Source organism: Halyomorpha halys, unplaced genomic scaffold (assembly GCF_000696795.3).
Source record: "Halyomorpha halys isolate HHAL.00 unplaced genomic scaffold, Hhal_1.1 Scaffold98.1, whole genome shotgun sequence".
NCBI lineage: Eukaryota > Metazoa > Arthropoda > Insecta > Hemiptera > Pentatomidae > Halyomorpha > Halyomorpha halys.
The window spans coordinates 353,450-381,193 of record NW_027107309.1 but is presented as its reverse complement, the minus strand read 5'-3'; the positions used below and the strand labels follow the sequence as shown (position 1 = coordinate 381,193).

Here is a 27,744-nt window from a genome sequence, read left to right as displayed (position 1 = left end):
AAACATTATAATAATTTAAATGAATTCTAAATCCTGGATATACGAGAATTAACGAAAACCGCATTACATGAAAGTATTTCCAGACAAACATCGATCCAGGTTCTGAGACGATCTGTTGTTGTTAGTCAATATTGGTTCTAAATATAGACAACCTTCGGATAAGACAACTCCTCTCTTCGATAATAATGTCCTCCGACGTCACAAGCGTGAAAATTCTTAATTTTAAAATTATGGTTAATATTAAAAAAAAAAATAAAAAAAAGGAGAAATGGATAAATGCAACAAAAAATAGTGTTTAAAAAATGCGAAAATAATGAAACTTGATATGCAACAAAGTGCAAACAAATGTGCCGCTACGACCAAATCAGTGTCTGAACTTTCTACAGTGGTCTTCCTTGGTCTTTGAACTTCATAATGCAGCTATCGGCTCGTTTGCTGGAGTTGTGGATGATCGTACCATCTTGTAGGGAAAGATTTCTACGTAAAGTTTTTTTTTCTTGACAGATAACTTTTATTCTATGGCATACTGTCCACAAGGAATGAAATAAATGCTTAATTAAAGGTAATTAATATTTTTTTAAGACAAGTCAAGATGAATTATAAGTATATAAGTAATTAACATGATTACATGACAAGTTCATTGAAATTTATCAGTTGCAACAAAAAAAAACCTTCCTATTTATTCTGTCTCTACTGCGCACTCCTTAAGATCTTTCAAATATTCAATAAATGAGTTCTGTAAGATCACCTTATTTTCCCTTCATTTGATATTGAAATGTTTTCAAAACCCAACATCATTATTTGGTAGTACCCTCATTAAGAAAACGTAGTATCCTTTATTCATAGTTCTAATACCCTTCCAACCTTCAAATCCCGCATCTTCGACCACCTTCTGTCCAGCCAATTCCAGAAGAATAACAATTAAAAGTTTTAAATAAGATGTGAATAGTTGGAAAGAGAGATAATATTTAACATAAATATTATTGGATGTTTTAATATTTACGAAAAATCTATAAACTCATAGAATCAACACTACTACTTTCGTTTCCCTTTTATTTCATTTATTGGATTATTCCTTAAGATTATGTTTAGCTGAAGGATTTTTTTACTATTACATTTTTGATAATAATAAAAAATATACCATTGGTTTATGTATTTCCTGTATTTGATGTAACAGATTTTCGTTTATACTTGTAAATTTGTATATTATTAGAAATTGTACCTTTTCATTTATTATTTTTAGTTTATTGTATTTGATTTGTAATCATTTAAAAAAATTATTATCAGAAGTTAGTCACGTTATGTTTTATGATATGATAAATGGGTTTATTTTATTTGTTCGAATTTTATTTTATATGTTCTGTTAATAATTGTTGTTCATTTTTATCTTTTCAAATTCATTATATTTTATGATGGTTTATAATTTCATTTTTATATTGTTCATTTTTACTTAATTGTTAAAAGAATTTTTACTCTAAGGCTCTAAAGCCTAATTTTGAGGCCTGTAATATTATTCTTAAGGGATCGATCCCAGAATAAATAAAGAATTTATTATTATCCGACCTAAATGTGTTTTGTAGATCGTCCTTTGAAGGCTACTTGACGTCATTATAAATTAAAAGTAATAACAATAATTTCTTCTTTGTTTTTGGGTTTCTGTTTCTGTTACGATCTCTGCTATTTTGAGATTGTGGTATGTCGTACATACACCAACTTACTCCGATAAGTGTCTGTTTCAAAGGTGAGATAAGTAAGGCTACGACGGAGAACAGGAGTGGCGGGTTTCACGCCGTTTTCCAATTCCAGGCGCAATTTAAATATTGTTCGATTTAACTATCTCCCCGTTTTAAGTAAATATGGCAAAAGTGAAATAGGAGTTGCTTCGGGCAAAATAAGGATAAAAGTGTATTCGTCAAAATATATATATATATATATTGTATTGTAAAGAGGGTATGAAAAAAAGGTGTTTAAGTGGAGTTTTACTAACTAACGTTTTTAACACGAAAGTGACAATTTTAAAAACAAAATATGTGGCACGGATTCACAGTTTTCACATATCTTTCATTAATTATTTAAAGCTGAGTTAAGTTCTATTTGAATTAAACAAGTTCATCATTCATTCATTTCAAAATAACTCAGCCCGATTGTAAAGTAACTGCAAAGGGTTTTTAAGTGATCTTAATTACTCTGAGTGTAAGTATTTAGTATACATATATTTAGTGAATAAGTAGTAAGTAATATTTCGTTACTGCACTTTTACTGAACAGTAACAAGTTACTGTTTTTCTAATATGTAAACCAGTCCCAAGGACTGAACATTTTAAGATAAAAAAATTTAAAAAAATGATTTGTACGAGGGTTTCCTCCATATGATTTCCACGGTCAACTATCTCTCATAATTAAAAAATGATTGTATATAAACAATTTTATATTCAGATCTTTGGAATATGTAAGTTCGCATTTTCTTATAGTAGTGTAACTCCATTTTTTTATTAAATCTGAGTTGATGCTAGAAAATAAACTTTGAGTCTGTAAAATCTCTCTATGAACAGAGGTGACACTCCTATCTTTCTCAAGATAATTGCATATTTGCATAATTGCAAATAATTGCACAGATCACTGGGAAAAATTATGCAGGCAGCAGTTTTACCCATATTTTTATTGTTTAATCTCTATCTGGTCGGTTATCTACAGGTAAGCAACCTATTTCTTCACCTTTACAGTGGAGCACCGACACCTTTGCACTTACGAGGTTGCTCAACTCCCTCGGCTACTAACGGCCCAGTCATATATATCTGTTGATAGCTAAAGCGGCATATTTGCCATTGATTTCAATAATTCTTTTTTTTTTTTTGGAGGGGGGATATTAAGATGTGTTCCACCGTTTATGGGAGTTGAAAAAAAAAATCACCCAAAAGACTTTCTTTTATAAAGATTTAAAATATCTTTAGTTTGAAAATGAAATAGTCATGACTCTTCTTCCAAAACATTTGCTTTTTAGACTAGACCAAAGTAGGTGTATACAACGTAAAATAATTTTTTTTTTGGTTTCATAAATTTTAAAAATTGATGAAACCATTAAGTAACAATAGCAATTAAGTGTTCATAAATATATGCATAAATATGGTTATAACATATAACAGTTATAGTTAAATTAAATTATATGTAAATATAAAGTTTATATATCATTGTAAATTTAATAATTTAATTATAATATATACATACTGTTTAAATTAAATATAGATATTATATAGTTATAGTTAAATATATTAATAGCATATATAAAACATAAACAAGAGCAGAAACAACATACATGAGCTGAAACAATTAATTTTAAAAATACAGGATTGGTTAGAGTCTGAATATTTTAACAACAAAAAGTTTTAATATCTCAAAACAATATTTAATGGATTTACACCATTTTGGCTTTAAATGACTCACTTATAAAACAATTAGCATCAATTTTTAACAGTATTTTTTAGGATAGAAATGAAAGAAAATCTAATAGAAATATCACACTAAATATCACACCTATATTTGTTCAAAACTATTAGGGATTGCTCGAGAAAAGTTGGTATGATTGGGCTACCTCCATTTTATCACAACTTTCTTGAAGGCATTATTATATGAAATTGAGAAAACTGTAACTGATGTAATTCCAACTCCTAATCCACAGATGAGCCTTACCGTAATCATCCCCCCTACGCTTACAGTCGACTCAGGGCTTATTAACTTTTAAGGATTCATTCGTAACTAAGCCCTACAACTTTACACGCACATTTTTTTAGCCGCAATCCTATCACATCAATCAATGTTTAGAGTATGCAGCTCACGCTATTCAGCGTTACATAACCTTTTGAATTTTTGTTTTTTTTTTTCTTTAATAATTTTTCTTCGGCTCAAGTATTTTATGTAATAATTTATCATCAAAAACCTCAAAGCGTAGTACATCCCTTAATGTAAACTCTCGAGTCTCAAAGAGCATTAGGAAGGATGTCAGCTGTTCTGTTTTGTTTAACAGCGTAAAACTTCCTTAGTCATCAACGCCATTTACTTCTTATTAGTTTCCAGCAACATTCAATAATATGTCAGCTTTTTAATCATAATCTTTACGTTTTTGAACAAAAGGCGGGAGCTAAACCATTTTGCAGCTGAAAATTCCTGAACTTCCCCTCCGACCTTCGACCTTGTCTTTATTTCGGTATAATTTTGTTTTTTTCTCGTTATCGTAAGCCCAAAATCCCTAATTATCTATATATAATCCCTAAATATAGATACCTGTTCAAATACACTACCACATGTATCTATATGAATGAAATTTTAAACGCTTCAGCTGCTAATCATGTATCTCGTTATATCTGTATTTATGTTGAGACCTAGTTCTTTATTAGATTTTTACCTTTATATTTATGGCGAAGCCAACCTGCTCATTTTATGTGTGCATAACTGATTTTTAAATTTGATGTCGGTCCAAACTTCCAATCCATTACAAAAGACTGATCTACATGACTATTATAAGGCCTATCTGGACATACGGAGCTGAGCTATGGGGCTCCACTAAACCATCTAATTCCTCTCGAATCCAATCATTACAGTCCAAAATCCTTCGTAAAATCCTTAATGCTCCTTACTTTGTCACAAATCAAATCATCCATCAGGACCTCAATGTCCCATATGTTGCCGATTTGGCCAGAACCAGATACCAATCCTTCCATAATAAATTTCCCAACCACCCAAACCAACTCGTATCTAACATGGCTTCTCCTTCACTACCTAATAATCCTCCTAGGGGTCTCAAAAGAAGATGGCCTCGAGATCTTCTCCTTTAGAAATGTTTTTGGAGTTCTATCAATGGGTAGATCCTCCACATGTTTTTATCATGTCATAATATCACTTACAGCAAATTTACTTGATGTGTATAAATGTATACAGTTGTAAATATCAATAAATAAATTATTTAAAAAAAAAATTTGATGTCTTAAGATGCTCAGTAATATCTCGTGAGAGTTTTGGAGCAATTTGAGCTCAAAATACTGAAAGTCAATATTTTATTATATTTCATAACCTCCTTAAATGCCAGTGGCCGTCGTGAGGATTAACTGCATTAGTATCTATTCACATTTTTAGTTGAGGGCCTCTTACACGAACAATATAGAATTTCGTCAATATATTGACTTGTTTTAGTGGTATATTGTAGCAATAATACTGGCACGTGCGTTATATGTGTATGTACCACGTTCAATAATATTGGTCGCGTAAGTTGGGCTTGTGGGAGTATGTTGTGATAATGTAGTCAGTGGTAGTGGGGTTCATTAACTGGGTTAATAACAATCATGAGGTGCTACAGTCAACTTTGCTATAAATTGGACATTAAATGTGTAAGGAATCTACTAACCATAACAATGTAGTATTATTTATTTTTAATAATAGTTAAGGTATATATTTGTATATATCAAATATTTAGATATTAAACATTAAAGTTAGATCACATTAAATTTACTATTACAATAAATAAACACCACAGTTAAGTAACTTCCTCGTAATATTTGTGCCTAGGATGGAAAAGAATCTTGCATTAAAAATTAAATATACATTTGCTATATGTCCAAATAACACTTCAAAAGACACAGTAGAAAGTTACTCCCTTTTTACACGCATAATTAACTGTTGTTTTATTATTATCCCTATCTATACTATACGCGAATTTCTTCTAAGTAACGGGATATTATTGCATAATAGTTAATTTATTTTGAGAAATCCATATTTCAGGAACTATGTGATGTACAGATGTCTATTAGCACTCAAATTAAAGCTAGTTTTAATGGACTATAAAGAAGTTTATGACCTTTACCTTTGTAGGAATAGTAGTTTTCATGATATTTGCTAAAATAAATTGGTTTATAGTTGTGCGGACAATAAATTTGGTTTATGAAAAACTTCATTTCAGAAATCATTGGACGTACTGATGTCTGCTAGCGCTCAAATTAAAGGTAGTTAAATTTATTACAAAATAGTTAATAATGTTTATCTTTGTAGGAGTAGTAGTTTTTATAATATTTGACAAAATAAACTCACAAAATGTTAATTTCTAGTTGTTCATATAAAATGTTGGATTTTTGAAAAAATATTCCTCTAGAATCCATAAGACGCACATATGTCTGCTAATACTCAAAATAAAGGAAATTTAACTTACTATAAGGTAGTTCATGACACTTATCTTCGTAGGAGTAGTAGTTTTTATGATATTCACGTATGAATATAAACTTGGTAAATGGAAATTTGTCGGAACAACTATAAATCAATTTAATTTAGCAAATTTCAGGCAAACTATTACTCCTACGAAGATAAACATTTAATTTGAGTGCTAATAGACATCTGTACGTCAAATGGTTTTTGAGATATGAATTTTTTAAAATAAATTCACTAACTACTGATCTTTCAGTACGTTCAATACCACATTTTTGTTAAATTTTGCTTTTTAAAAAGCTATGTTTCGAAAAATATTTAACGTAAATAACTCTATTAGGGCTCATATTTTAGCAAATTTACTCTTCTTTACATGATGTTTTCTTCGGTTTTCTTGTGTTGTTGCTACTTTTTAAGATATAGAGCTCCGAATGAAAAATTAGTTGTTTTTTTCGCTTTGAAACAGCCTCCATTTTTTATTCCCCCTACCTATACTTGGCAGACTCATTAATTTTGACTAGTAATTATACATAGTTTTCATTAATGTAATAAAAAATTGTGGTGAAATAACTGCCTTTTTTCTCCTCTTGGGCTCTTGTACTAATAGGGTGTAATGCTACTCTTTAATATTTTTTGGTCGGTAAATATTGTATGCACCTCATTACGCGCTCAATAATTATTTTTATAAATTAAATAATAATCTCATTATTATAATATTGACCGAGTAGGGGCAGCGTAACAGCTGTTACCATTTACTTATATTTGTAAAAATATCACTTGTTACGTAAGCCCGGAAGTAAGCACTGCACCCACAGATGTGCTTTCAGTCGAAATGCTGTTAGCCACAAACAATATTACTAAGTAATATTTCTTATATATTGCTTCATCGCCTTTACAATGCGATATGAATAGAGCTTTAAACTTCTAAACAAGATTGTCAAGCCCTCTATGGCTTCCAACGTCATGTCTTCCCTAACTAGGCCTAACAAATCAGATCGTTAACCCTTGTACTTAAATTATAAAATAGTACGTCATTATATAGTTATCATGTGTTCTAAACGTATCCATGTCCCTGTGAAGCTGACTCTTTAATATCCTCGTAACATAAAATAAAACAATGGCGAAAAATTTGAAGAAAAATAAATTTATATTTCTTGTAATATATTGAAGTAAGATTAGTTGCGCCATTTAATAGAAGAGGGTTCGTAGAACTTTCACAGGCGATCAATGAATGATACGGACGGGGCGGGTCTTACCCTCACTCTATAATTCTAGAGATTTTACTCAATTTCAAGTGGGTTCCGAAAATTTAAATCTTTAAATATTTTATCGTTCAGAATTGAAAAATTTATTTTCACATACTATAGATTCTCATTCGTAACCCATATCAAACAACTATATTTGGGGCTTCGACTTAAATTTCCTACAATATTAAGAAAAAATGATATTTTATCTTAATATGTTATTGAAGGCAAATGACTTTAATAACATATTAAGAAAAAATGATATATCATATAATGATTTTAAAAATTATTATGAGAGATAGTTGACCGTGGATGACTTATACGAGGAGAAGATGGTTGGGGTGCGGTCAAAATAACACAAATAAGTTGATGTAACTTATTTAATCGTACCAACGTTTCGGCTAGAGTTTCTAGCCTTCATCAGGGCTAAGAACAAAACAAGATAACAACCAATGAATATAGGAAGATATTCTAAAAATATTGTAAAATAAATAAGAAATAAATAAAATAAAAAGAAATATTATAAAAAGAAAATATGAACAAAATGACATAAAGTGAATAATTTTACAGAATGGAATTAATAAAATGAAGTGATGAGAGAAGAATGAAATATAAAATGTAATATATATAATGTAAAATATATATTTATATGTAATAAAATATAAAATAAGAAAATAAAATGTATATATCTATGTATACATTTTATTTAATTGATAAATGAATAAGCAGGTAAAATAACATAATTAAGGAAATAAAAATGAAGTTACATAATGCAAATAAGTATGAATATATTAGTTATTAGTAATTTAAAAATTAAAATATGGAAAGAAAAATAAAATTGGGAGAAAGAAAATATATGTAACCATAATAATTGATAAAGAGGTAAAATATAAGTAAAATTTAACAAAAGAAATGAATAAAAAAAATATATATATAATTTGAAAACAATAATAACAATATTTAGTGAACATAACTAATAACCTGGATAAGGAAAATTGAGAAAGAAGGGGTGGAAAAATAAAGATAGGAAAAGAAAGGATCTTCATGTATGTGACTCCAAAGATCATTTAATTTAACGTTCTTTGATCAACTTGAATTTTAAAACAACAAATTTAAATTTGCTGTATTGATTAAATACAAAACAAAAAAAAAAAATTATTAAAAAAGTCCCATCCACCTTTTTAGAAGAAGAATTTAAAAGGTATGCAAATCATTAATTTCCTGTAGGAGCAAATCACAAATATTTAGAATATTAATTAAAAAAAAATTCTCTATGCAAACTGTAAAGGAATTGGTATACTCAGGTATCCATTAAGAAAAATGTTCTTGTCCTTCAGGAGATGATATCGCATTTATGAAAATTTAAATAAATAAATTTTATCCTATTTTAGTATTAAAACATTTTTTATTCCTTTATAAGTCCAACGTTTCGGCCATCCTTCAGGACAATCTATCACAAACAGCTTTTATTATATATATGATCTTTAACAATTTTAAACAAATAACAATATTATTAATAAATTATCACACCTTAATACAATTTTAGAACCACATTATTTAAAAAACAACTATATGCAGGCTATTCTGCCCAGGTCATTTATATTTGTCCACAAATTACCCTATGAGACATTAAAACATTATGGAATCATATAATTTTGTTAATAAGCAATTCTTAGATTATGTCTAATTACCTAGTCAATTGTTCATATTAAATTAAAAATAAAAATTTTTTATCACAGGCAACCTTCTCTATTATAAAGTATCATAACAATATTTGTAACCTTCCCTACAATCAGGCCAGAAATTTAATTTATTTATTACAACTATATTTTGTTTAAATTTCCTCTTTCTTTTATTATTACAAAGTGTAAAGATTATGAATAAAGAAAATTAAATATTATATTTTAATCATCGTAATAGCTCAGAGTTCCGACACCTCCTGCTCGTTCCGAAATTAAGGTGAAATAAGCGAAATAGTGAATGACAAAGTTATTTATTTGAAAGGATGAGATCAATGTCAAAGTCAGCATATGGTTTGATGTCGACGTTATTTTGTCTCGATTTCACGAAATGCGTTTTGAATTGATTTTCAAAACCATAATTATTCGAAACATTAAGGTTCAATTTCACTCTCTGGGTGACAAGGATTGCTTAAAGATAAATAAAAGTTCCAATAGAATAATTATTATAGTCCACACCCCGCCATTCCCATTAATAGATGGACAATAATGGAGAGGGGATGACGTAAAAATTGATATTTTCTGTTTTTTCTTAACTCTATCCCTACCAATCCTTAAAATGTTATGTAGAAATTGAAACTACTTCATGAGCTCCACATCACTAAAAAAAAATAAAACACTTACCACGAAACCTGCGATTAAGGAATGACGCGAATTAACGAAATCAAACAACAGTAAATACTCTATGATGTACTTTTATTATAAAATAAAATGTTACATTAACATTAAAATATGCTTTTTATAAACTAGGAAGCAATAGGTTAGGACTAAGTTAATTCATGTCTAGTGTTTAGACATTAGTGCGTAATAAATGATTGAACATTGCAATAGCTTGGAGATATAATGAAAATAACAGTGGGGATAGCCAGGATGGCATCTTGAGGAGATTCTAAGAACCGATAATACTTAAAGTTGCAAATAGAGAAGGCGAATTGATGGATAGGCAATGCTAATAGTTTGGGAGGGGTCTTATGCCCAGTAAGATACCTTATTGTGAGATGGAGAAGGGAATAAACCAATGAAATTTAAGTAGGTGTGTTCCAGATCAAAGAGTAGGATATTCTAAGATTGTGACTCCTTGGAGAATTGGCTCAAGAATATGTTACATATAAAATTATTGGACAACTGCTTGTATCCGGTAAAATAAACATTTAGGTTGGATGGTCACTTTCGGTTAGGTGGTCCTTTCAGCAAGGATACATAGTCCTTTCAGGCGAAGTAGATACATATGAGTGACAAACAAAACAGCCTGTCTTCCCGTGTTTCCAACTTAACCAGCAATTGGCCTAGGAAGTTGACTATATGTGCTTTTTAGGATAGCACAGAATAGTTAGATTAATAGTTGAAGTTTGTTTATATTAATAGCTTATTGCTAACTCACGGAAGATTGGAAAATTATGATTAGATGGTTTGCCTTCACACTGAGGACCTAAACCAAGGCTGTGGGATACCAATGGGGGGAACAAATGGAGAAAAAAAAATGCTCTAACCACCAAAAGTTGATGGGATGACACAAGAAATAGATCTGGAAAAACATAGTTGTCTCTTGATTTTCGAGAGAAATTATAGTTTTTATAACCTTCGAGACCGAATCATTAGAATAGTACTGAAGTGAAATGAGAGCGCAAACTCTCGATTCACCGTTGGAACAAATTCATTTAGAATACGAAAATTGGGAAGTTCGGATCTGTACAAGAACAGGGAGTGGCGAATTGGCTGTTTTTTTTTTTTTTATATCGGAAAACTAATTGATCAGAAAAATGAAAAAAATAAAAGCTGATCCAAATAATAGTTTGAATTAAAAATATTCTCAACTCAACAATTTATAATGAGGGTTGGAAAATAATGTGGCATCCAAAGTAATGTTGGAAAATAATTGTAGCTTCATTTGAGAATGGCACAAATACAGATAGACCTGCTTGAAAATTACAAAAATATTTCATTGACGAACCGTATTAAAGCCAAGGATGATATTTCGAGAATAAATAAAACTAAATTAAAAAAATAAATAACCCTCACTCAAATTCTTATTGATAACTCGAAGAACTAATGGGAAATTCTAGCTTGGAACCTTGAAGGATAGTTTTTAGTACAGTTGTTATCTAAATAAGAACTTTTAGAAAACAAAACAAATATTCTATGCAAATAATACAGGTGTTTGTCGCCTAAGAGATGCGGATAAAGACCAATTGGAATATGATCTAACCTACTCCATGATGGGTTCTCATTCATGAACCGACTCGACGAAAGATGAATGAAGCTAATTACGTCACGAACTATCTACTGAGACGATCGGCTCGCTTCTGATCGATGTGGCATTAGAGAATATTGGCTCGATGGTACGCAGTATCCTCTATGAATAGTCCCCTCCATCAGCCCCAGTAGCCATCATAATATAGCTTCAATCTATCTTTCCCCTATATTACTAAAGAAGATGGCTTTAACTTAAGGAATGATCTTATAACTTGGAAGCGTCTTAAGTATTTTGGATCTATAGTGAACATACAAGTTTGGTTCATCCTCTTACTTTTATATTGTATTACTAATATTAACCTATTCAAAATATTGATTGAGTATTAGAAATACCAATCAATTCAAGCCAAAGTGGGAAGGTAGTTATCAGTTTGTCTCCCAGAAACTTAATTTGAACCTTCAAAGATCGGCGTTCTCTTGTGATTCGTGCGTACTACCACAACCTTGTGTGCTGACACAAAATCGATTTTAGTCCTTCACGATAACATATCCCAGCTCAACTTAATAAAAGTAGACGTTTAAGTAAAACTTGGAGTACTCGATTTCTTGAAATATTTGTGTCGGAACTGTAAACTTCTGAAGGTTATGGGTGTATTCAACATCCTGAAAAAACAATAATCGATCTTTACGACTTGTGAATGGCGCTTTTACGAGAAGTATAACACTTCGTATTCAAGTCTCTCCACGGAAATCAAAACATTTATCACGTTGAATACTCGTATTATAAGACAAAACGATATCAGTAAAGGACAGGAATGGTGGGACCCTACCGAATCCTTGTTATAACGAGAGATATAGTGCAGCTCATTATATATGATTAAAATATGTTTTTAAATAACATACTGTTTACTTCAGATCGAACTCTGAGGTTCTACTCATTGAGGTAACACATGTATATCCTAGCACTAAGAATCATTTCAAAGTGTGTTATCCACCTAGATTCACGCAGGAGACTTTCGTAAACGTAAAAATATACTTCCATACTTGAGACCCGTATCACTTGCGAAATATTAAAAGCCTAAAATGAATGAGGCCATAATTTCGTTCTCAATTATTATAATTGTGTAGGAATTCCTTTATTTATCTGATACCTTCATCTTTTACATTTCTTTATAATTAACGCCTTTATTATATAAATTTACAATAACTTTGTACCTCTTTTCGATTTTGTATACTTCCTTTTCTTCACTTTATTATATTTTATCTATATTCCCCCTTCTCTATTATACATATTTATGTATATTATCATTTGGTGTCCGCCTATATTTTCTTAACTTTCATAATATTATCTTACTTTAATATTATTTTATACATTTTTGCTTTCAAAAACCAAACATGTTAACCGCCAAATTCTCCCACTCCCCTACTCTGTTGATACCTTGCATCCGCATTTATTTTATTATTTTACCTTTCTTAGAGAAAGGTGGGTATCCTGTTTTGTACATTATTTTATTTTTTTCTTGACCTTAATTTTATTCTAATTTCCCTTATTTTTCACTGTTTAGTGTGTACTGTATTTTTATATATCTCTGTTATCTAGTGTTTGTTTATTCTTCTTTAAAGGCATAAACCCTGGTCATCAACGATAAATAAAATGAACTATTATAATTATAAAGATACACACACACACATTTACTCACCCACACTTAAAAATAATATTTAAAAAAATTATGAAATAATAATAATAATAAAATAAAAGAATTAAAATTAAAACCAAAGAAATGCGATAATTTCGAAAAGAGGCAATATGTTTTAAATATTTAAATACCAAAGTGACTTTAGCTTCATCAGTGAGAGCTTCTGATACATTTGTCAGTCCTATTCTGCTTAGTGTTGGTAAATAGTGAGGGCATTCTTCAAAAATATGTTTAATCGTGAGAGTGGACTGGCAATATGGTGGCAGATTTCTGATCAGGCAAGAATGCGTAGACAGTATGACCTATTCTTAAGCGGGTTAGAGCAACTTCTTCATTTATCTACTTTTTCATTTGCTACTATTTCATTAATTGCCTAATACCTTGTGTAGTTCTTGTTTATTTATACTTTTCTCTATACCTCTTAGTTTTACTTTCTTTAAATTTACTTTGTTCATTTTTATATAAATTTTCTCATATTTTAAATCATTTTTAGCCTTATCTTAGTATATTTTTATTTCATGTTATCTATTCTCTTTGTTACATTATTTTAGTTGTTTGTATCTTTTTAGCCTTGAAGAAGCCTTGGAAAGTAGAACGAAGAAATGTTGGCAACCAATAAATGGTTTAATTACTATTTGAGTTATTTTGACTGCACTCGGACCATCTTCCTAGTGGTAAAAAGTAATATCGGTTTTATTGAAGGATGATATTTTTAACAAGAAACAATCTACCTATATACTCTACATTTTGCGCTATAAGTTGTGTCATTCTGTGTTTCTTCAATAAGATATTCCATTTAATTCAGTATTATTCAAGAACAAAGAGAAAATAGGATCCATATGCTGGTCAAATTTACGTCTAGTCGAATTTACCTGAGTCACTAAAGGAGTTCAACTCCCATAATGACAGGAAGTATTAATTAATTCAGAATTTGGCATACATCATACTTAACCTGAACCGAGCACATGCAGCAGAAATTGAAACTATCTTGAAAAAGAAGATTATAGAGCTTGAGTTATTTCTTAAGAAAAGGTCACCTTCTCAAAGGTCAACTGAAAAAAACCATTAACTGTTCTAAGTGAATTGAACTAAAGCAAATCCAACGATCCGTTAAAAGTTTCTTTTCTTTAAATTTGTTTAACCAGATAAGACAATACAATAATAACAATAAAAATGTAATGCTAGAATTACATGATCACAAATTACAAATATCACATACTAGGGTTTTTGCAACTGATTATTATAAACGCTAAATTAAATTAGCGACATTTTACAAATAGCTATATTTAAAAGGCAAATATTTCCTTCTTATTCAGATATCGTCAAACACCCATATATAATACAAAACTACATTTATATAGAATCCAAAAGGTTCATAAAAAAATTAGAAAAACTATTCATATAAAAAAAATAACACTGTGCTACTAACTCCAAGGACCCGGTTCAGATAATTATATATTGTTTCAATATAGCCGTGAGTCAGCCCTGTGGGTCCGAGAGCCCTTCGGGGTACACCCAGCTCCATTAAATGGGTAATTGGATAAAAATCTGGCGGTCTAGCGTGATTCTGACCAAAACACCTTGCACAACAGTTTGTCTAGAAACAGTACTTCATTAAAACGTACTGCACCTCTGACCCTTAATGGATTGTAGCGATACAAATTTAATTATACAAATATTACGATACAAATTATTTTTTCAAAAATTACAGGTACTATGCTACGCCAACGGCTTTGATGTTGTGGAAGCTGTTTATCGGTTTAAAACGTTGGTTAGAAATAAGTATGTTTCATACAAATCGATCTTGTGAATGAAGAAATACCAAATTTATACAGGTGATGATGATGGGAACTCTGCCGTATTCTTCTTTATTGGCTCTGCAAGTAACGTGGAGTGGAATCCTTAGTATATCTGAGGTCTAAGATGAACTCCAAGAATAGCGTTTAGAAAGACTGCGTTGGTCTAGCCACGTCTTTCAATTGGATGACACCGTAATCCAAAAAGATGTTACGAACGATTAGAGTGAGAACACCCGAAACTTTATCAACAGTATACAATTGGTGTTTTGTTCATTAGATATTAAAATAATATCTATTTCAATTCCTGCTCTTATCTTATCATAAATTAGTTAGCGTACTCCAGCACCAGTATTTTTCTTTAGTTACTTCTTGGAATAATTTCACAGTTTTGTTTCAAAGTGTGATTGTAAGAATGCGTCACTAATTAGCAATTGCAGAAACAGTAGCTATGGTATTTTCCTATTGTATCACAGTTTTATTGTTATTACTGTATTGTATTATGGCGTTAAAATTAAAAAACAAAAATCGTTAGAGTTAGACCATGTACACTAGACCAACCGTATACCTGTGATCTTTTTACAATTTACCCAGTGATTTCAAGGAACCGTGAAAACACTTCAAATTTTCGGGAAATTCAAATTGCCGAGTGTCAAATTATTGCAAGTCGGGTTAAAAAAAGTCAGCGAAACAAACGCAAATATCTCATTGTGGACTAGAACAACTTTTTGTCAAAATAAGTTTTCATTATAGGAATATGTATACATTTGATAGACAAAAGTGTTAAGTTTTGTTTGATAATTTTATCTAGTAAACAATAATCGATATTTTTACAAGAATTCAAAGAACTTCGTTCCTCTATTATAAGCTAGCATAAAAATCAATTGTCTTGGTCCTTTATCGCCTCTTAATATTTTAGAAGTGGAAAGATTGATTAAATTATACATAAATATACAATATATAATGATAAACCATCTACATACATCTTTCAAGTGACGCCCCTCAAAACCGAAATCTTCTAAATCAGTCTTAACGCAATCCTCTTACCTATCCTCGGACGTTTACCAGTAGGTTCAGTGTTTAATAACATTTTTAAGGATCCCTAAGCCCTACAACCTTAAACACCCATCTTATATACCTTAATTATATTTACCGGGTGCTGTTCCCTTAATTTTGTTGTGCATCCATTCGGTGTGCATTCTTCTAGATTCCCCTGTTAATTCATCCTCTTTCGGTCCAAATATTTTATTTTAAAAAACCTTTAGGTGCTGTTTTCCCTTAGTGTAAGAGGCCACGTTTCACATCCATAAAGAACTGTGGGAAGGATAATAGTTTTGTAAATTCTAACTTCTAAATTTTTGCATATAAGGCGCGAGCTAAGTAATTTCATTATAAGCAAATTGATTAATTCTTCATCAATTTCGTTTTATCTTGTTACCGTAGGACTTAAATACCCGTTCAAATGCATTTCCTCCATCATCTGAATATATGGTATATACATAACTATATCTATATAATATAAATTACACGTACATAACAAGTTCTTTGAGCTCTTTTCACAATAGCGATTATTGTTTTCCAGATAAAATCGTATAATGAAACATATTGCATTTAACCTATCGAATCTATACTTGTGCATATACCTCAGCCATGTACACCTTATCTGAAAAATAATGGTTCTAAACCACAATAAAATATTTGAGTTTGTTTCGCTAAGTAGCTTGTGACTTTTTTGTTCCCCTGATTAAAACATTTTTAGACTTTTCAGATTCGATGTTGACGCATGGAATAACAATAGATTTTTTATTTTAAAAAATGTGATTCAGATGGGTCAAGTCAACATTATCTGTTCTAGTCTAAGCGAATAGCAAGCAACATAAATTTTATTTAGTGGCCTAAGGATTGTATCTAATTCACTAAATAGTGATATAATACTGCCTAGTGTATGACAAGACAGATACCAGGCCGGCATTATTGAGATTGCAGAATAGTTTCATTGAATTGTGACCGAGCGACCTCATGAATCTTGGAGGCTATTGGTTCGAGTTGGAACAATAGCCAGGACCCACGGTCCAGGTAAATGGTTTGATTGATCAATTCCTATGTTCGGAGTTTGTAACGGAACAATTAACTCCTTTGACGGGCTGGCACAATGGCTAGGACACAACAGTTTAGTCTAATCGTCCCAATGAAAACCGTAATAGTAGCAGTGATTTTGGGGGCGGGAATGGTATGTGAATTAGAACATGAAACTATTTTTGTACCCCTCAATCGAGTCTTTAAAAAAAAAATAAATAAATAAAATAATGCTTATGGACTGGAATATCCCTGATTGTCCGCATGCAATAATAAAAGGAAGGAGATGGTCCAGCTGCGGTCAAAGAAAAACTCAAATAGTGATTAAACTAATTATATTGAGCCATCGTTTCGCCTCACGTTTCAGGGCTAAAAAAGATACAAACACTTAAATATATACATATAACATCAATGAACAAAGTAAATAAAAAATTAAAAAGATGTACAGTGAAACGCAAAAATTAAATAAGAATACTAAAAGGTTTTAGAATTTAAATGCTTGTATCTTTTTGAGCCCCGATGAGGCCCTGCAACGTGGGGCGAAACGTTAGCTTAATAATAATAGTTTAGTCTATTTGATTTTTTTTTTTTTTACCGCACGGAAGACGGTCATTTTCATTAATTCATTTATTTATTTCTTGGACGTTTTGAGGATACTGTATCCCCTCCTCTCTTGATTTTTTATCTCTTTACCTTTGATTGTTGTAGTTATATATTTAAATATTAGGGACTCGCCCTTAATAGTGAAGATTAGATGCTGAAGTAGGGGACACAGTTTATGAGAAATCTTCAAGACAAAAATTAATGAATTAAGCACTGTTGTATTTTAATTTTTGATCTGAATGCAAAAGAGGAGGATAAAAAAATATGCAAAGTAGTTGTGTTAAGATGGTGAAATATATGATGTAAAAATAACGTTTCCAGACTGTTCTCATAATAAAAAAAAATTTATTATTTTTATACAGTGAACTAAACATGTTCTTTAAATTTTCATGGGCTCCCTGGAACTCTTCGAGCGGAAGAGGTTTAACGCACCTTGTTGAAGCTGTTTGACCGCTGGAATCGAATCGAATCACCCCACTCAGTTCTTGATTCGGGGAAACAAAAAGATTAGGGTGGCCGTAGCAAATTAACCATGTTAAGTTTGGCCAAATTTCAGTAGCAGCATGCTAATGTATAAGAGAGCCCATTGTCATGATGAAGAACCTAATCATCTTTGATCTCTGGGTGGTCTCGGCGGATTCCAACCTTCAATTAATCTAACAGTAAGGCGACGGTCAGTGTTAAAAATGTCATAAACTTTCTCTAAATTTTCATCATTTCGGCTTGTTGGAAGTCTTCCTGTGACGTTATCGTCCTCTTATGCCACATGAAAATCTCTGTACGTGACTCTTCATTATAGGCCTCTTGAATCATATTATTGTAGGGTTTTTTCGGTTTCATAAGAAACTTTATTGAATACTTGCTGCATTAAGTAGCGCTGGATTTTCGAGTTTTTGACGGTCACTGACAAGCACTCATGTCACTAACCATCTACTCACTCCAGCGTCTCGAAGATATCTACCGCCTGTGCAGTCTGTTAGTGGATATCCCACTCTACTTCTTCCTATCGGTGGTACCTTTCTCCATGCCCTTTTCTAGTCAGGCAAAATAAATCTTAGACTTTATGAACAGACCATGTAAATTAATAAAACTATTTTTATTATAATTTTTATTTTGACACTAAAAAAGATAAATATATCCTATATTGGCATTCATAGACTAATCTGAAGCTCTCTCTTATCCATGATAAGGTTTGAACCGAGGATAAGCTCTACGCATTCTTCAGCCTGTATATAAACCAATGTGATGTACTCATATATAAAATTAATAAGTTTTCATTTTTATTATAAAGCTGACGTTTCTGCCCAAGCAGGTAAAACATATTCAAGGCTACAACATACATAACAAAATATAAACAAACTGTTAGGTAATGTATGTATAGCCATGAATTATTTAGTTATAGTGCAGTATTTTGTTTATATTAAGTTCATCGAAATTAATACTCTCAAATTAAATTTATTTTTATTCGTCCGACATATGCCTACTTTGCAGTGTGACGTTGTCCTTGCATATGGTATTATGAGCTCTACCAGCTTATAAACGTCACTTCTTGGTCCTCTGCGAAAACGTAAAAAAAATTCTACTACAACTGTCCGGTTTGAACAAGGCATAGCCGAGATTTGTAAAATAGTTAGTTTTAACGGCGGGAATGTTTTTTTCGTGCTTAAGACGTTACAGGTGAAATATAATCAAACTTTTCGAAATTATCAAATTTCGAAAGAAAAAATTTTTTAGTTTCATTTTTAGCTTTTGAAAAAAAATTTTTTTTCGTTATAAGAAAAAAGTTGAGAACATTTCTATTTTCGTTGTGTTACTGTGGTAATCTAATGTGGTAGGCTATTGAGATTGAAAACCTTAAATTCTGCATCCCAAAAAACGAGCAGAAGCGTTGAGGAAAAACTTCCATACTTTTTTTTATCCTGAAAACAGTCAGTTTGAATCTTCAATATGTCGACTATTTGATAACGCTCTCCGGTGGTGTCGCATATCACCAGGAAATATAACGTAAAATACGGAATTTTGCCTACTTTATAATTTTATATATATTATTTTTCTTCCAAAAATTCTCAGCTTTCTTAGTTATTAGCGAAAAACTAAAAAAAAAGTTATAGTTAATATGACTGTGAATTTTATGAATTATATTATATGTTATACTAGTCTATGATGTGTATTGTTTTTTAAGGGTAGTTATTTCGTCCTTCCCCTAAAACACATAGATTGTAAGACTTCTCATAGACTCTTTTGATTATTCATTTTATTATTATTATAAAAATAAGGTTTTATCAATGGAGTAATATCTTTTTAATGACCTATTTTACCAGTACTGCTCAGTATGTTGGTATTAGAAAACTCACCATGATAATTCTAGTGAGACCATCTGTTTCTCAAAATAAAGATTAATCTTCTTATACCACTTTGACATTATACCCTCAAATATGGAGTAAAGAACATTATTTTTATAATTATCGTTATTTATTTATAAAGCATATTTGGCATTTTTAGCTAGTTTTATATTATACAAGTATATTTATATTACTTTTTCATTTTCATTAGGAATCTTAATGGATTGGAAGTAGGGCCATTTCAGATAAAGCATATCATAATTTGATAAAACAAACAAGTCAGATTCCGATGTTCCAAAGTTCATGTTATAAGGCATTAGTAAGTAAAAACGCGATATTTTTCCTCATTAACATAACAATCATCTCAACGTTGGAATTTTATAATTATAATTATACAAAGTTGGAATTATAATTTACAAAGTACATAATTTACGTATTCCGTATGTTATCAATACATTTTATTAAGTGAAAAGGATTTTATAAATTATTCATTATGGAGGTTTCAAGGAAAAAACCCTAAAACTTCTTTTATTTCGATATTTGGGACGACGTTTCGAACAAACTTTTAACTATCCAATCCATTTACAAATTATTATATTAAAATTAGTTAATTTATTGTTATTGTAATTTATAATTTATGAAAAAAATATTTTTGCTTCAAACTTTTCCATATATATCATTTTACATGTATACAATTTTTTTTATTTATCTGGTAGTAGAGTAATCTGAAATATCTCTTATCAAATACATGACCAGAAATAGATAACTAACTGTCCATTCACAACAAACTCTAAACTGATGAGGTCACGTCTCGACGTTTCCTCAATAATTATGGTCTCTAACGTCAGAGTGAATGGACTACAAACATCAAATCTCTCAAGAGGCTAGGTGTGCCCAAAGCAATTTATCAATGAACAATGACATCACAGGAATTGAAAACAAAAACAATAAAATATTTGAATTTAGATTATTTATCTTTGCAATAAATGAGGAAAATTCATGGGAATTTGCAATAGTTTTGTTCTTATATTATTTTTTAAAAACACAAAAAAACACTTTATTGCTTCATTCACCAATAAAATTAAGGAATAATATTATCACAAATGTTGATACATCATTATTAGTTCACACTTATATATTGACTATTTAATAAATGATATCTTTATTCAGAACTTTAGCTGAGAAAGATAGTTGAAAAGAAACAAAGATTTAATGAAATGAACTCAATTTTGGCTGGTGGCAGGGAGTGGCATTATTAAATGCAGTTTGAATTCTAATTCCTAATTGTTACATTATATAACAATGAAAATGTGGAATAATTTATCATTACTTATTAATCCAAATAGTAAAGAGTTCAATATAAAAAATATACAAATTATATCAACAAGATGCATATGTAAGGAAAATTTTCAATTGATTACCATTAAAAAAAATAATAAAAACACATTTAGATAGATAAAATTCTAAATATGAATAAGAAAGACAATTTTGACATAAAAAATATTTTTACATTTTTAAAATTAAAAGTCAGCAGTTGATTAGATATCAGATAATAAACTCATATAAATACATAAATCAAACAAGGGATGGAATAACGTTGTATTTTGCAATTTTTATTACATTTTTTTTTTGTTTCTTTAAGTATAATAAACTATTAATTGAACAGTATTATAGTTTATTATTCAAGCACAATATTGTTGAAATGAAACAAAGTAAGAATGAGACATTATTTGACCTGTCCTGCACAATTTGAAAATTGTAACATATATACAACGTTATTCCAATCCAGAATTTAAGTCTGTATACACCTGGATTACTCCGTTGTTATAAGCAATGACTATTTTAAAACTATCTTTCAAAAATTGATTATTATATACATTATTTACTACTAGTTACTTTTCCTTGATAAATATTTCTAAATTTCAGGCGTTCCGTAGTAAAACATAGATACTGATTTTTTTCTTTGACATAATCGGTTTTTAAAGGCTGATTGCAAGCATTTTTGAAATTATCTTTAAGAAATTTTATTTTCCTAAGAGAATACTGATGATATTAAGCCATGGTAAATGCTTTTGGTTGAAGGTAAAACATAGAAATTAAAAAACACAAAAAAACGTAGTTAAATATTCATGTGATCGGTTACCATGTTTTACGACCAAATGCCTTATTTCATGAAATGTTCTCTTTAACTTTATGAGAGGTGTAGTCTTAAAAAGGAGGAATAACTGACGTTTAATCATTAAGGATTATTATTTGATAATTGTTAGCACTTTCTAAATCGTCAACATTTTTTCCAAAAAATAGAATATTACATGATTTAGTTAAAAGAAACTAAAATGACAAAACTAGGTCGAATTTAGATAGAGCAACAGGCGTACAACAATGTTGAAATGACCGTCCTATGATCGGAAAATTGAATTGATTTTGAAACAAAGAGGGCTTTAGGGCTTCTTACAGCAGGTTTATTCTGTCTGCTACGGGTAGAAGGGGGGGAGTCACAAGGGAAATTCCAATGAACAGCTATGAACCTTTAATGTTATGTAAATCCGTTTGCGTGGAACGATAAACATCAATGCTGAGTATATTGCGGCAACGTTTGGCCACGGTGGGTAGGGCACACTCCCTGGTTACTGGGTCAAACCCATTGATCCCTCATCCGGCCCTCCCTTACCGAAGGTACTTGCCTTGTCAAAACATTACAAGAAGGTGCACCAAAAGGAGGATCAAATCGAAATTAAGATGGGGACGAGGGTACATATCAAAATATTGATCTGCTACATTTTTATAGCAGTGAATGAAATCGAAGATTAATTATCGGGTGTAGAAGACGTCCTCAGAAGCCAAATGATAAGGGAAAGGATGAAATGGATACGGGAGACCTTACAACGAAGAGAGGACCACAGACGAGGGAAACACTGTATCGGCGGGTTACGGTTCGAACACACAGCACATATATAAACAAGAGGAGTTATCTGGAAGTTGACTTACATGTCTGGAGAGGTGGTGAGTTGGCTGGAGACTACAGAAGCAGTGACAATGGCTGGATGGCTACCAGGCGGCTAGACCCCTCTGGCTGGGACTGGCTCGATCGATAGTCGACTCTCTGCCACCGCCTTCCCGATAGTACCCGCCAAATGTTTGAATCTTAAAACCACAATGTTAACCAGCTTCAAGATTAATAATGGCCATAGCTTTAAGATGAAATATTCAGCTGGAGATACCATACGGGAAGTAGCAACCGGAAAGAGCTGATTGCTGTGATAGTGGAACATAGTTTCTTATATATATATATATCTTTAATAGTATCCGCTTCGCTATTACGTAATTAAATAACACTGTAAGTGTTCGAAATATGATAAAATTCAAAAATATTATAAAATTAAAGTCGGTGAGTCGGTAAGTATTTCAGGTATTGTTAGTTCATTATAAACTAAAGAAGGATAATTTCATACCTTAAGCATCAAATATTTTATTCAAGATATATATACATAATTTTTTTCATGAATAAAAAGTGTATTTTAATCAATTGTAATGATGTTTGCTGAAAACACAGGTAGTTTGAGAAGATAGAATTTCACATTTCATATTTATTTTATGAAATTGGAAAAGAATCTCAGCTTATTCTGAAACAGAACTAAACTTAATTAACATGGACTCAAAGCTTGTTAAAGAAGGAAGTTTTCCTAAAGCCACTGCATGATGCTACGAACAACTGAACTAAGGAGGGTTGTACACATATTGTGGTTCTGAGTCTAAGTAGTACCAATAATACATCTTTTCGAAAATTCCATCCAACGTAGAGAACGTTCATAGCATCTTGTAGTTGCGGGTAAAATTTTGTTCAGTAGGCAACTTATAGAAAAAATTGCAAATAATTCATGATTTTACGAAGAAAAAAACAGAAAACGTTGAACGATTTAACCACTTCAAAAATTCCTTTTAGATGGTCTCAGCAAAGGCAAATTTAACATACTTTCGTCTAGTTTATTATGCTGCCACTTGGAATAACTTAAATAATTTTTTAGTCATAGCATCCTGTTCAACAGAAAAATTAAATTTCCTACTTTTCTGTGAGAAATCGCACCATAGTCCATACGAATATTTTTCCGTTTATTAAATTCTACAACAACTTCTTTAAATATTGAACATTATTTATGTGACATCCTGCATGTATAAAAATAATAATCATCCACTCATTCATCATCCACGGTCAACTATTTCTCATAATTAATAATTAAAAATAATAATCATATCTATTGTTTTTAAAACGGTGACTATAGATTATAGAAGACCTAATGAGTTGTTTTCGTATTAGAAATAAATCGACAAAAAAATTTTTTATCGGCTTCATTGTAACAGATTCATATTTTATGTGTGGTTTAACGTTCATATACTTATCTAATGGGGTATGATAGAGGGGTCATTCGATAGTAGAGTGCAAAGACGACCTATCCCAACAAGAGTGCAAAGCTTAAGATTTCTTCTGTGGGTACACCACAGAATGTTTCAACTCGCCCAGGTGTCTAGTAGTCGGGCAAAAAAGGCTTACATGAAACAAATTTATACATTGGATTCCTTCTATATTCCCCTATTCATGGAAGCATAACATATGATTCCAGAGTGAAAAGAGAGGGGCATAGGGGCTGTGAAGGGGGATGCAAACAACTTGCCCAGGAAATGGAGCCTCTTCTTTCGACTTATTTTTTTATTTCTAGACGCATTTCTAAGAATTATAAGTAACCGTACTAGAAATAAGAATAATTATCTAACAAAACAGAGTTTTGAGAGCAGATATATTATTACTAAAGAAATATCTGTAGGTATCGCAGAGTCGGACTATGAAATTCTACATAGCCAACTTTGAAAATTAGGAAAGTAACAAATTGTGTTTCCTAAAATAAATTGATTTATTTAATTCACAGTCCATTTATTTTCATTTTTCCACTATAAAGCTCGACTATTGAACCCATAAAATGAAATCCTTCAGGGTTAATTCCGTAGTAATTGAATTATCATTTTTGTATTTTTTTTTTTAATTTCTTTTATGCTACTAAAAAAACGATTTTTTAATCAATTAATCAAACTTCTAAATATTAAATTAATACATTTTAACGCATTTTCTATCTTAAAAATATATAGGGTTGTAATTTATAGATTAAGCTAGATTGATTTAATTTGAGACTAATTCTAGGTCTGTTTTCTTTTTTTGGTATTGCTGTTTTTTCCTATGAAACTCGTGTACAGCCATCTGTTACTTATGAAAGAATTCTTATTTTACCTTGTTGCTTGCTGCTTCGTTATACATTTTATTTTGATTGTTCATAATAATATGCTAACTTAGTAAAAAGTAGTCAGTTTAAATGGTGTAAAAAAACAGATTGATTTTATGTTTTTTACAAAATAAATATAACTTGTAAATTATGGTTATAATCTATTTATCTCGGGTTAGTTATTTTGCCTTCCCTTAAAAGTAATAAATTTATAAAATTTGAGAAATTATAAAATTGTTATGTTATGTCCCCATTCAGGATTTCACCCTGGTGTTGGTAGGCTACTGATGGTATGGTAGCTTGGTGGATATTATGAAGGATATAGCGGAGATAACTATTGGTTTCGAGACCCGATGGTTTACCTGCCCACACACCCCGAAATATGCATATCCACGTGCCTTTGAATAGGAAAGGCAACAAAATCAATATTACCCCATAAATATGCAGGGAGCTCGATTGAATATGAGGAGAAAGTATACTGTTTTTAACTTATGTCTATTTTCAATTTCCTATTTTTGGTTAAAATTTGTGAGTCCTTAATAGCGGAATAATTTAGCATTAAAATAAATCTAAAATAATTATTTTTTTTAATGCGAAGAAACTGAATATTAATTTTTATTATAAAATTAATAAGAGACCGGGTAGCTCATTGGCAAGGCTCTGTGCTACTAATTCCAAGGGTTTGTGTTCGAATCCGGCTGTACCAGATAATTATTTTCTGTTTCACTGTAGCCATGAATCGACCATGTGGGTATTCGGGAGCCCTCCGAGGTCCACCTTGCCTCATAAAGAGGCTTAATTTGGTAAAAATCTATCGGTAAAGAGTCATTGTGACGAAATCACCTCCTTGCACAATCATCGGTTCAGTAATAGCACTTCCTTACAATATACTGCACCACTAACCCTTCACGGATTGTAGCGCTACAGATTTTTTAAAAAAATAAAATAATTATTCTTAAAAAATATATTTATTAATAAAAACATAAATATTAAGTAAGGAAATGAAACCTGAAGGTGAGCTTAGATTCATTGTATGTCCTTGCTAGGATTAAGTACAGGTCATTTTGTGAGATCACTTTTTTTTGTTGACGTATTTTCCTCCAAAGTAATAAACTTTTTCACTGTATCAAAGAGTGGATTAGGAGTTAATTTTAACACCATTTCATTGCCCCTAGAACACGGTTTGAACAATCTAATTTTCTTTAATAAATTATTCAAGTTCATTACCAACGTCCAGCCAACTACAACAATGATTTTTTATTTATGTGATAGATATCGCAGACTTTAACATAGTTAAATCGAGCAATATTTAAAAAGTGACTGAAATAGGAACCCCCATTCCCGTCTTCTGTGGTGGCCTTACTTATCTCACATTTCTAACAGATACTTATAGTATGACAAGTTGCAATCTCACAAGAGAACATAACAGAAAAAAAGGCAATCTTTCCCGCCGGACCTGCCCCATTAAAACCCACCAAGCAGTGAAGGTCCAATATCACTTTTGAAATATGTGCTTAAAACGGGAAAAGGTAAGATAGTTTAATCAAGCAATATTTAAAAAGTGTCTGTAATTAGAAAATAGCGTGAAAATCGCCACTCCCGCCCTCCGTGGTAGCCTTACTTATCACACATTTCAAACAGATACTTGTAGCGAGTAGTTTGGTAGATGTACGACATGTCACGATCTCACAATAAAAAATAAATCCCTCTCGACCGAACCAAATAACATGCATATTCTTTACCATGGCATGTCATGGTCCTTTATATCCAGAAAAAAAAGTCATCTTGAAAACTGTCATCCAAGCCCACTTTTTTACGAAACTTAGGTGCAGTATCTCTTCTGAAATTAAAGACACGGAGTAAAGGACAGTGGCAATTTCAACAAAGTATATCCACTGATAATGATTGTTCAGCATATGCACGAAAACCAATATTTCCATGTCCAAAAGCAATGGACCAAATCCTAGCTATTTAACATTCTAAAAAATCACAATTCGATTCCTTACCTTTAGCCATACTGCCAGTTGGTGTGAGTTTTCTCCGGTTGATTGGCTGACCTCACACATGCAGAGGGGGTAGATCGAATTGTTAGGGAGGGGCGAGGATTCGAACTTAAAATCTTTAAGTTAGTAAGCGGTGCACGCTTTCAGCTACCTGATCTTCTCCCTCCCCCCTACTCTCCCCTCTCTCTCTCTCTCTCTCTCTCTCCCTCTCTGTATATTAACCTAAGGAATTGACGAAAACCTATTGATTACAATAGAAATATCATTAGTATAGTATAATTTTATTTATAAAACTTTAAGTGTGAAAAATTAAATATGATTGTTAAGAACAGAAAGTAGTTGAAACATAAATTACAGCGAGGGCTACTAGGAAGTTTGGGAAGGAGGGACGTGACACGGATCAATGAACTTTGTTTTTCCTTATTTTAGCGTAAAATATCGAAATATACACTGAATGAGTATTGAGTAAACAAATTCGTGTTAAGGGAGTTGTGACTGAGCATAGTCACTGAACCAGAGCGAGGACGTAGGTGGATCTGAAGCATTGAGGAACTTGTGGTATAACCTCGACGTGGTCACCTTACAAAGACCAACAA

The 27,744-nt window shown here is 31.1% G+C and overlaps 1 protein-coding gene across 1 annotated transcript in view; it reads right to left on the bottom strand.

The window, feature by feature from the left end:
* Positions 1–22,999, bottom strand: part of LOC106677418 (neuronal synaptobrevin) — a 45,389-nt gene extending 22,390 nt beyond the window's left edge. The window contains exon 1 of the mRNA XM_014415343.3: positions 22,864–22,999. Within this exon, the coding sequence (XP_014270829.1) occupies positions 22,864–22,865 (2 nt within the window). The 5' untranslated portion in view covers positions 22,866–22,999. The remainder of the gene's footprint in view (positions 1–22,863) is intronic.
* Between the last annotated feature and the right edge of the window lie 4,745 nt (positions 23,000–27,744).